General features: G+C 35.8%; 1 protein-coding gene across 2 annotated transcripts in view; it reads right to left on the bottom strand.

Moving 5' to 3' along the window:
* Window positions 1-12,732, bottom strand: part of retn (retained) — a 138,979-nt gene that overhangs the window by 91,753 nt on the left and 34,494 nt on the right. For both annotated transcript variants that reach the window (XM_073086449.1, XM_073086448.1), the window contains exon 2: window positions 470-700. In XM_073086449.1, the coding sequence (XP_072942550.1) occupies window positions 470-700 (231 nt within the window). The remainder of the gene's footprint in view (window positions 1-469; window positions 701-12,732) is intronic.

Raw genomic sequence — 12,732 nt, forward strand, 5'->3', positions numbered from 1 at the left:
CCTGTATGAACTGTTACTTTGAGATTAGACGGCGTCTAAGACAGTAATGCATCATCGATTATAATGTTAATTATTTTTAACTTTCGAATTTTATTTTAGAAGATAGAAGTCTAGATAAGATTGAAGTAATTTTGTCATAATCAAATGTTTTTTGTTGGTATCTGAAAACTTTGCTGCTCCACTAATATAAACATGACGAAAGACTTTAGACTTGCTTTCTCTAACTTACATTTGATTGGTGTCTTCGAGGTGTAGTTTCACTCATGGCCCTACATTAGGATTCCCTATTTCGTGGGTGCCATGGACACACACTTAAACAAATACACAAACACCCATTTAGATATCTCTCTGGCCGGGGATCGAACCTGGGACCCTCTGCGCGTCAGACCGATATGGTGACCGCTCCGCCACGGAGGTCGTCATTTATTTTTGCTAGTAAAATATTTTGTCTAGACAAAATGAAACTTACTTTCAGCTCCCTTTCAAGCGGACGAGGCGAGTTCCTCTGATGCTGATGGTTGATCTGGTGGTTGTTGATCGGCTGATTGATAACGGGGTGATGGCTCATGTTGTGCTGGAGATGTGGCTGGTGGGGCAGCTGGTGCAGCTGCTGATGGGGCGCGGGGGCGTCGCGGCCGACGCCCTCGTCTGAGCTCTCACAAGACTGCTCGCCTGACGACTCGCCTTCTGACCGTGCGGACTGGAAAGAAGTAGATAATTAGATACTGAAGAATGTTTTCCTGGTAAAACTTAAAATACAAGAAAGTAAGGTATATAAAATGATTTATCCGCATGTAAGCAAAACTCGGAAAGTAATCGATGGATGGACGTCCTAAAATATTTACTGAAAGGTGGATTTTGATCTTTTTCTTCATTAGAATATTTTTGTTTCAAGGAACAGAGAATCGTAGTCGAATTACGCTCGTGAACCATAAAGGTAACGAAATTACCTTATTTCGTCACTTCGCAAAGAAAGAATCTATCGTTTTTTTTTATTTAAGATATCACCATCAGTATTTATACTGTTAATTATGAATTCCATAATTTTATCGACTATTTACTAAGGGTCAAAAACATTTTGACACTGTATCAAGTAAAAGTAAATTTCAGTAACATAATCCTACTGTTGGTTACTTGCAGTTATGTCAAACAGTGTTTTCGTTTTCATTATCTTGGCACGAATATACGTATATTATATTACGCGCTAAAAATATTCTGTTCTAGTTCATGTCCAATTTGTACATCAAGATCCGAGATAGCGGGGAACCGTTGAGATAGGTCATGGTTAGACATGACAATAGATGTATAGACGTTTACAGGAAGGTACTGAAGAATACACACACACGTGCAGGTACAAATTACAGAAAGTAAAAATAAAAAACAAAAACCGACTACTTGTAACTATGCTACACCCACAATTAAGAAGAACCTCATACTAATGTTAAAATCCATCAAGCCGTTTAGGTTGTAAAGCGTGCCAAAGAATGAGACATAAAAATATACATATGGTCCAAAAAATATATCTTTCGCAGTCAGGTAGACAGTTCTAAACTACTGAAAAAGTTCCTAACTCTTTAATTATTTCAATGATTTTTTTGCCCAGACTCTATATAGTGTGCAGGTACTTCTTGAAGTCGGTAGCAAGCGTATGCTTTGCTAATAATTTTCTATAGAGTAAGTTATAACCTTATAACTTAGATACTAAATTTGCGATCTACATCACCAAATGACCCGTGAAGACTAAGAGGAAGTGTAAGAAGAATAAATTATAGAGGTAATAAGTCTCCACGTTGAAAAAAGTTAATCAAGAGAAATCAAACAAAATAAAAGCTTAAATCTTAAAGGTATTCCTTTGTAAAGTATTAAAGTTTTCAACAGTAGTAGCAGGTGTTCGTGCGGTGGCCAGCACAGCAATTAGTCATAAATGTCGCGAGGCGTCAGGCGATTCCATAAAAACTAAGTAATGCTTGCATCATTAAAATGTTCTTCGTTTTTAACAGAGCTCAAAATGTTCTTAGTACGCCCCTTTTTAATGATTTTAATTGTAACCGTATGCTATTTATTAGGTTTACTATTCGGACCATATTTTTCAGTTCCCATAAGTTCACATTTTGGGACCGTATTTTTGTTTTGTCCTATGCGACATATCTCTTGTATCTGATTGATTTTTATTGCAGAACATGTCTTACGGTAAAAAAAAATAGAAAATTAAAGGAATTTTCATTCTTAAAGGCATTTTTTCCATTCAAGAAACCAGTTTTTTACTATAACGTAAAAACGGTATATAGGCATATGGCATAAGCATGGAACAGAGAAACAAGGGCATAAGCGTCAAACTTAAGGCTTACAGAGCGAACTTTAAAATAAATGATAAATACCGACAAAGGCCCTAAATAGTGAATACAAGAAACATTGTTTTTAGGATTTATCGGTATATTCTCGTTCCGTTCTTCTACTCGACCCGTCTCGCGATTTCTAGTGCGCGCGGCCACACGCAATTCATAACATTCTTGATACTTTTAAATACAACTTATTTCAAATCCAAAAGCCCGTATTTTTCACCTCTCGCTCGCTCTCTATAATGTGTGAGCGAGACACACAGTCTTCAAACAGGTTATCCTTAAATTGTTGCACAAAACCAACATATGATTACAGTTACGTTAATCACGATCGGATATCTGGATTTAGGGGCGATTACCATTAATTACCCAAACAATCACGACCGAGCTCTTACATACAAAGTATTGATTAATAGCTCAATAACATACATTGTAATTGCCTGATTAGTTCCGGCTAAATACTTGCTCGGATTAGTTTTAGATCTAGTTTGTTCAACATAATTGGGAATTAATCTAGAACGTGTAAATTCTTAGAAACTGGAAACATTTATGGAATCAAATAAATATCACTAAATTAAAAACAAACATAAAGATCACATTTATAGAGAAGGAAATAAAATGTCTGGACTCTGGAGGTACCGAATATATGTTGAGAAGTCATGAAGAAGGAATATAAGAAAGAAAGAAAATTATGAATAAAACAAAAAATTGCAGTACTAAGAGTAGACACTTCATATTAAAACTGAAACTACAATATTAGGGAACACTGAAGTAAATGAAAGAAAATGACTAAATTCGTTCTTATTCGTTTACTAACATTCTCATACTCTCAAATCTCATACACAATAACTTTCTACAATGTTAATGTGTTAAATATCATACACAAGCATAGACAAACTAAAACTTTCAATAAGTAAACAAATGTATCTGTTGCTTTTATTACTTTTACCAGTACTTGATGCAGTACTTGCACATGATAACGACGTTGCTAACAGATGTCGGGGTACGCAAACTTACCCCCAGGGTCTGATTACAAGTAAGACGGTACCCCAGAAGAAGTAAAAAATATAGAGCGAGACTACTTGGGTACGAACAATAAGCCCAATATACACGATATACGTCATAGTTCAAATTTGTGAAATAAGTTATTCGTTGTCTTAATGGTTAAAATTGTATTTCTAGTGAAATTTATTATAAATACTACTAGTAAAATGTCAAATTGCTATGATTGGTATAATTTGTGCCAAGGTGTTGGCGCCATGGACTCTATGCTCATTATCACTCCGTGGACTCTACGTTAAGTTATAATATAGGATCCACAGTTCACATCACATCTAGGTAACTAGAGGCGGTTTATGAGCTCAATTTAGAGCCCATGAGTCCCAGCTCATCAACAGAATGGATCAATGCAATCAAAGCTATGTTTATCTATGAAACCAGTAAGGTATTTCAAATAAGACTGACTGTTGAAAATTACGATTTACATTTATCAAGACTTGTTAATATGTTTGTTTGTTTTTCTGTTTATCATGTACTTATTTTGTATTTTATATAGTTTACACTTCACTGTAAAAACAAGTTTCTACGTCTCATAAACCGATTAGTCCTGGAAAATTCAACCTAATGTATTTTAGCATAGTTACGTGGTGGCACAAGGTTTTATGAGAATTTGTGATGAGTGGCAAAGGGCATAGATTACTAGATATTACTAAACAGCATGTTTGATTCAAATACTACTTGTAAACTGTAGCTACTCTAGTAAATTGTCAAATAACCGCGAAAACTTAGAGACCCCAAAAAATTTCTACATTTGATTTCGATTTAAGGCGGTAACGCGAATTTACCGCGAATTGGAACCAATGACATACCTGTGGCGAACATAGCAATCAGATCGCTCGTCAAAATGAACTAACCTAAACTAACCTTACCGCGAAAATTCCGTACAAACCCAAAAACGGTCGACACTTGATTCAGATTTGAGGCGGTAACGCATTTTCATCGTCATTATCGCCAGCAGCGGTAATGACGTTCGCAAACCAGTCCCGATACGATTCCCGGTACCATTGGAATCAATAACAAAACTGTGGCGAACACAGCAACCAGATCGCTGGTCAAAATGAGCTAACCTAATCTAACCAAACCGGGAAAAATCCGTAGAGGCCCAAAAACGTTCGACACTTGATTCCGATTTGAGGCGGTAACGCATTTTCATCGTCATTACCGCCAGCAGCGGTAATGACGTTCGCAAACCAGTCCCGATACGAGTCTCGGTACCATTGGAATCAATAACATAACTGTGGCGAACACAGCAATCAGATCGCTCGTCAAAATGAGCTCGCCGGCCCGCGGCTCCCAATTACGACATTAAAATTATTATTTTATTTCCATTTTTATTTATTATTCGCATTATTATATTGTGTGGAGTTATTATCGGTGAAATGTTTCGTTCGGATAAACGCTCGCCTCGAAACGACACGCAAGCTCCCGCCATGCCCTTTTTTAGGGACCCGTATCGATGGTAACTTTTGAACTTCTTATTTTTATTACAAAAACTAAGAAAGGTATAGCGTCACTTTCGATAAAAGGAGACACGCATCCAATCCGTGGAATGTCAATATAATTGTAATTATATTATTTTGTAAAGCATACCGGGCTTCTTTTGTACATACTAATTTAACTACAAATTATTGCCCAAAACCGTATTGCCCATAACAGAAAGCTATAGATATGATTTTAGACGTGACGTTGATAATAGAGGTTATATTTTATAGATTGGAATCAGGTAGGTAGATAGTACGATATTAAAACTTTTATGAAAAAAATGCATGACATTTTGAGAACAATATGCTAACAACTGAGTCAATATCAATTTATTGCGATTATTATTAGCAATGTTATGTAAATTTTTATTACTTACATAAATTAATTTATTATGTAGCTGCATCAGCTGAATTTTTCTACATGACCAAAACATACACGTTTTTAAAAGTGGAAGAAACAGTTTATATAAATTCGTTGTATTAATGTATTTTGTGAAGAAAATTAATATTAGATCTACAAATCTACAGAACCCCTAACTGCTATCACAATCTAACTTAACCAAACCTTTTAATATTATTCGACTTTCTCATGGTTTCAAACTGCTACTGAATTCCGTTTCGTTTTTTACTTTTTGTGGTGACCGTAATTTTATTAAACGCTCTATCAATAAAAACTTACTCAAATATTCGAGTTAACCTTAAACCTCAGAAAAGGTGGCAGAAAGAGTATGGTTCGACCGGGGGTACCTCACAGCGACGCTAATGGTCGTCAAAATAAGCTAATCAAAAAAGCTAATAATCAAATAAAGCTAAGCTAACCTAATCTAAAATAAGCTAACCTCATCTAAGCAAACCGCGAAAACTCCGTAGAAGCCCAAAAACGTTCGACACTTGATTCAGATTTGAGGCGGTAACGCATTCACAGCGACGCTAATATGGAAATTGAAGCAGTTCTAGCGTTTCAGTGGAAGGTAGTCGATACCGATTGACTTAGATACCTATCAGACAATTATCTTAGTCCTAAGGAATGGAAACACATTTATAATTGACTTCAAATAGAACCCCTATGAAGTTGGTATCAGATGTCTATAGGCGACAATGACTAACGAAACACTTACCATTACTAAAACCTATTTTAATCTTTCAAAAACGGTAAATTAAGTACCAAATTTTGTGACTAAGCACACCACTAACATATTATCATATAATCAAGTGAACTGTAAAAACCAACAGTTGCACACACCGATAAGTAGGATAGCGTTAGCACAGCATATGTTAATGTGAGGACAAACAAAATCGAAGAGACTTCGACTTTGTTGAAATCTCTCGCGTGATTTTATAATAAAATATTAACTGTAAGTTATTTAGTGGACCGATGAAAAGGTTCCGCACGATATTGAATGAGTCAATAAAAGTGACCGGAATTTCACTACAACTTAACACATCGGTCTATGTAATATTTATCTACAATGCAAGCGCATGCCTTTAAGGTACTTGCATACCAAACTCTTGTGATGAACTAAGTTTTGTACCTATAACATTAATTATTCATTATCTAATGTAATTTTCAGTAATTTATGACTATTTTTTTAATTCTCAGAATTTAAGAGTGAAAATCACAATTTTTGCAGTAATTTGGATTTAGGATTTAGGATTTAAGATTTAGGATTTAGGATTTGGATTTAGGATTTAGGATTTAGGATTTAAAAATTGAGTATTGTTTTCACGAGTATAATGTAAATGCACAATTGTGTATGAGTTAACTCTAAACCAAAATATTAAAAAATAAGAAACATGCAGAACGTTAAGATAATTACAGGCAAGTGACAATTTGTGAAGCAACTAAAGAACGTCAAAACATTTAATATTCCGAGACGTCCCCACTGAAAGCAAAAGTGAAATTTTATCCATCGGAACCATTAAAGAACGAACTCGCTTATGTTTTGGATAAACAAGAAGCGAACTCGAAGATATTCTCAGAAGATTCCCGAACCAATATTCACCTCGATTTAACGAGGAGGACACACCACTGATTAACGCTTTTTTAGATAACCCCTCGACCGTAGACACTAAACTTAAGTGAGAAGAAATAAAATCTATTTTGGAGTAGCATCAACAATTTATACCTCGTGAATGAAAGGTACTACCGTTACTGACGCAAAGTACGCATCGCTTTATGTGGAGATTACCGGCACACCTTCGACTATCGGAATTGGAATTGATTTTTACGACGTTGGATATTGAATTCTACCATCATTGTCATATTGGTGACAGTCGTAACGTTTGGCAATGTGAAAACGCCGCGCCTTTATACAATGTTATATTTGTGATAGAAATCATAATCGTGTCTACGCGAGCATCTTTTATGAGGCGAAATCAAATAGAAACTTGTAATGAAAGATGTCGTGTGCGTCCAACATGTTTTGTATGCAAAGCAAATAACGCGGTAATAAAATATTGAACACTACACTGCTAATGCCAATGGAGATTCTATCGGTATTAAGTGATACGAGAATGTTGAAGGATTTGTTGAATATGTAATCAACACATCATTTTTTATAATAGATATTGATAAAATGTATACGTTACTTTTAAATAATGTTATTCTATTAGAACTACTCATTTGGTGTACGTATGTGTTTCGCCTTCTAAGACTGTAGTAACAACTTACAGTTAATATAGTACAGTCGGTCAACCGTTATTTTGGCAAATTATAATACATATAAACTACACTATTCTTATTGTCAATGCACTTTCTATAGTGATATCTTTAGTATTTAATACGATACACAGATATTTCGAATGTTAAAATAAACGAGACGAAACTTTTATAATATTTAACATTACATTAAAACGCATACATAAGGTATTCACAAATAATAATACCATACATGATATTGATGAGTGTAAGGTATGTATAAATATGCATAAAAGCATAGCATCATCAACAAATAAATATGTATGTGGCAAATAGAAAAAGGACAATGGCTATTTCATGTAGGTTCCCGCAGGCAACGTGATGTATACGTTCGCGCATCCGCACTCCCTGGAACATTTATTAGCGGGATCCGTCACGACGAGCTTTGTCCACACATTAGCGGAGTTAGCACCCGGGATGCTACCTGCTTGTTTACCTAGACCGGCCTATGTATTTGCCTAGATATCCACACAACATATCTGCTGTTTCACGAGATTGCGACACTCTTTGTGCAACTTATTGTTGACGAAGGGAAATCTGCTATTTGCGCAATGTGCGAGGGAATTGTATTATATGTTAGGTGCTTAACCCTTATTGTAATGCGCGGCATTTATTAACTCGACGTTCCATAAATTTACAATGTAAAACTAAGGATCGATCGTGTGATTTATATCAGATCTATAAACGATTATGCCTCGCGATGCAGTTTTACTGGTGCAACACAAAGGTGCTATTGAGAATCGATATAAACAGAACAAAGCAGTATGGAAAGCAATATGTTCGAAACGGATAGCTCTCGAGCGTGTCACAATGTTGCAGAATTAACTGCTGCAGTAACATTAACATTAGCAGACATAAAATAACCGCCAATAAGCCGAAGCACGCATCAAAATGTCGACAAAAGCAACAGGTTCTTGGCTCGACAAACACACCGTGTTTACATTACGATCCTGGGGCTTCATTTAATAATTCTCGGGAACTAAAAGCCTTCGAACATTTCATCAGATGACCCTCGCTGTTTGCACACACTCCTGCCTCGAGATGCTAATGTGGACACAAGGACCTGTATCGCCGATCGGCCTCCGATGCTTTTATTGTTAGCCATCCCTTCCAATAGCTTTGGCTTCTTCTATTTCACTGTTGTCCTTCGCTGTTCGATCTTCAGTGATATCTTATTTAAACATTTCATAGATGTTTTTCCTTTTTTGTTCAATCGCTTTTTGTTTCTTTAGGAACGAGCCTTTTTTAATTTGTGCCTCTCGACAATAGGGCGTATAACAGAGTAAACACACTTAGCGATGGTAAGACCGCGTATTGATGGCTGGCTAAAAAGTTTATGTCAGGAAGCTACAAGTTTTCAGAATGAGTAAAGTATTTGAGCAAAACAAAAGGTGATAAGAAGAGGTAAATAACCTGACCCATTGACGGTGTGACGCGCGCGCACATATGACGTAGGGCCGCCAGATTTTCTATTAAGAAAATTCTCCATACCCTGACGTCGGACTAAGCAATGACTTATTATTGTTTCCTTTTAAATTCAATCATATCCTAATAAATTTCATCAAAGTAAAAGTCCAAAAGCATTTTTTAAGAAGCGCATTTAAAGCATTAGTTTAATGGAGTTATGTTGATAAAGAAATCTATTAATCTTATCATTCTAGATTGTAGTTGTAGATGTAAATGACTAATCAAAAGTACGTAATAGTATATGCATACTAATTTAAAGATAGTAGGCAGCCCTAACTTAAGGCAGTAGATGCGACGCGGCGCTAAACTCATGCTCAACTCAACAGCTGTTTAACGCTCTCAATGTTTTACTAAAATATTTCAAACGCCAACTTTTCGCACACATATTATACGTTCGTTTCGAAAGATCAATGCTCTTCACACGTAACCGACATGTGTACTACACTATTCATATTATATTCACACCCGGCTTAATTGATTTAATGTCAAATCAGGTTAGCTAACAAACAGTATGAAAAATAAATGTTAATATTTCTGCTTGGAATTTCCTAATAACATAAGTTATTTCTGAACCGTATCAACGTACTGAATTGAAATTATTCAACTCCTTAATTTTATTCAAAATACCGCAACAGCGGTAAGTAAAAAGAGATCGTGTCGCTTATTGTGATGATAATTATTTTAGAAAACAAAAACTAGAAAGCGGACAGGCAAAGATGCCTATCTGTTAATTATTGTCACCAAAATGGCGGCCAGTATTGTAAATGACTCAAAATGGCGGAGTGACAAATCGCTGGGTTTCGTGTACGTTCCGTTTGATTGACGCGTGCCAGATTCCGCGGCGTCAATTTTACCTTTATACATATTTATTTATGCGTAGAAAGCGCAAATAAAAACGAGTTCTTTTAAAATTACGATTGAGATAATGAATCGATGTTTACGGAGCCTGTCACGTGACGCAAGACAAGACGAACATATCGGACGAGCAATTAATAGCCGAGCGGGAATAGACTCGTAGTTATTAACACAATATTTGTCATTGGAAAATATCGAAATCGTTGAGACAATTTCTAAGCGTAGCAATGCGAGGTGGTCAAATATTGACACTTCTCACGAGCGACGCCGGCGGACGCGGCTCGTGCCTGTAACATGGCTCTGGCCTTATTCCTTTTCACACAAATAGGTAATAATCGATCGCTTTTATTGCGTGCCCAGTGTAGGCGCGCCCGCGCCGACATCGGGGTGATAGTTCGTAGAATCTTTTAAAATGTAACATGTCGTTTGCATATGACTGCGATGCGCGTCCCACAGCTAAGTGGAACGACAAACTCCAACGTAAATATATATCGATATATCGTTAAAAGAACACTCAAATTGAAATCCAACGTCAATAATCCCGCGGTCAATCCACTGACGCATTGCATAAAAATTGTGTAAAAAGTAAAATTTGTCGTGTACACGGCAAGGTTTCCTTTTATTTACATCGCTCGGATGTTCCGTAAACCTGCAAACAACGATCATTGTATATAAAAAGCCTTTGTAATTTTGTGTTTGAGTTGAGTCACGATGAAGGGAGACGTCGCGAATTCGCAAAATATGATCGTGACATCTCAACCATCACACTTTTAAGGAAAACAAACAACAGATACGTTTATTCAAAGGAAAGCACATTAATGAGGAAATCAAATAAACATGAATGCATTATGTGCTTACGAAATAAAAATACGGAATTCTCGAATTCTCGAATAATTTGCATTCAGATGCAAATGAACCTAAAATTTTAAATGAATAATGATTGCTTTAAACGAGACTCTGTATAGAATAAAAACAATTTTATTTGACGTGCTTTGTGATCTATCTATTACGTATTTCAAAATATTCAAAATAACTGTATAAACGCATAGTTATTTAAAAAACAATGTACCTATTACACCAGTCTAGTTGAGTATGTTTAGCTTATATGACGTCAACTTAGGGCGGGCGGCCGAAAGCTCTTTGTAGGCGCCTCAATTATATCGCGTCACAATCTATGCAACATGAAATTACAATAGAAGTTGGTGAAACTCCTTGTTCGCTAAGGCTCTATTATAGCAGTTTTGCTGTTTTTAAAATATGATACGGCATAATAAAAACGGCTTGGTGTACCGTACGAGTACCTAAATTATGTAAATCTTGTTTCATTCATATACCTATAGAGAGCAAGCGAGAGGTAAATAGATAAAACTTAAAACAAATTACTCATAGGTATATTTAAGGATACTACAACTAGAAGACATATCCTCAGCCAAGCAATACGACACATATTTTCGCAACTAAAAAGGTATCCGCACACATCTCAAGCGCTAAATATTGGATCAATGGTTCGCGACGGATGTGGTGTGTAGAATGTAGGTACTAGATAAAAGATGGCCGACTTATGTCATTTCCTTTTGAAAGCGTTAGTTATACCTCGTCTCGTACAAATCCGAGCTCACGGCATGACGACTATGTATAATAAAGTAACTTTAAACAATGAATAAGCTTGTTCTGTGGAATCGATGGTATGAGGTTACTAAAGGTAAACTGACTTAGCTTAAATCTTAAGAAAACTACGTAAAATTGTAGAACAGCTGAATATTGCTAAGGTTTGATGGATAATTATAAAATATGCATTGAAGCAGCAGTATTAATTCTAATGTTGTTAATTAATTATTGAGGTAATTAGTAATCCTTGTCAAGATATGTAGGTATATAAAAAATAAGAATATGATAAATCACTATAATAAACGCAAGAAAACAAGTAAATCCTAAAACAACGCAAAATTCTCAAATGAAGGACGAAGGCATCAAAAACCACACAACGATAATTAGCAATAAAGCTTGCTACCATAAACCGTTGGTTATTAATTTGTATATTATCTGTGTACATTGTTGCTCTGTGACAAGCATAGACAATGGGCGCGTGACGTGTATCGTTAAATGCAACCACGTTTAATTACCACGGCTTGTGGTGCAGTAAAGATGCACCAGGAAACTGAGCCCAAACCGCAGATGGGTCAAATGCGTAACTGTACCTTGAGGCCTTACTTTGTACCAAATAAACAATTATTAAAGTAGGCTTTGACACCAAAATGCCAATGGAAACATATACAATTATAGACACAAGCAATAAAAGTGCCATCGACTAATTACAAATAGGTATAGTTATCGCCAAACTGCTAGTCCGCTCTGAAGTTGTTCCGAGCGGCTGTAGTCATACAATTTGCTATGGCGACGCGATTCATTTCTGTATTCAGAGCGGACTAGCAATTTTACGCGGACTATAATAAGTTTATATCAAAAGTCAATTAATTCGATGTGGAGTCACTGTGAAGCGGGATAAAAGGTTTTGTATTTAAAAGTTAACAATGTGTGCCTATGTATTTAATCATAATCTCTTGGATTGAAAATAATATTGGTTGTTCTATACTCATTTGTATATCAAATACCGATGCTGTAGAGCATCCTAGATTTATAACGCAAAAAAATAAGAGAAGCATAAGAACGGATGCACTTCCATTAACATTATCATACAAAATCCAAGAAAATTTAAAATCATTCACACTTGACATGATTTTTTGTCATCTCCCTAAAAGTTGACCATCAAAACAAACATCAAAAATCAATACGAACCCTTCCCGATCGCTCAAATAAGTCATGTCGATTTAAA

Source organism: Epargyreus clarus, unplaced genomic scaffold (genome assembly GCF_041222505.1).
Source record: "Epargyreus clarus isolate Ecla_fem2 unplaced genomic scaffold, WU_Ecla_fem_2.2 ptg000024l, whole genome shotgun sequence".
Classification (NCBI taxonomy): domain Eukaryota; kingdom Metazoa; phylum Arthropoda; class Insecta; order Lepidoptera; family Hesperiidae; genus Epargyreus; species Epargyreus clarus.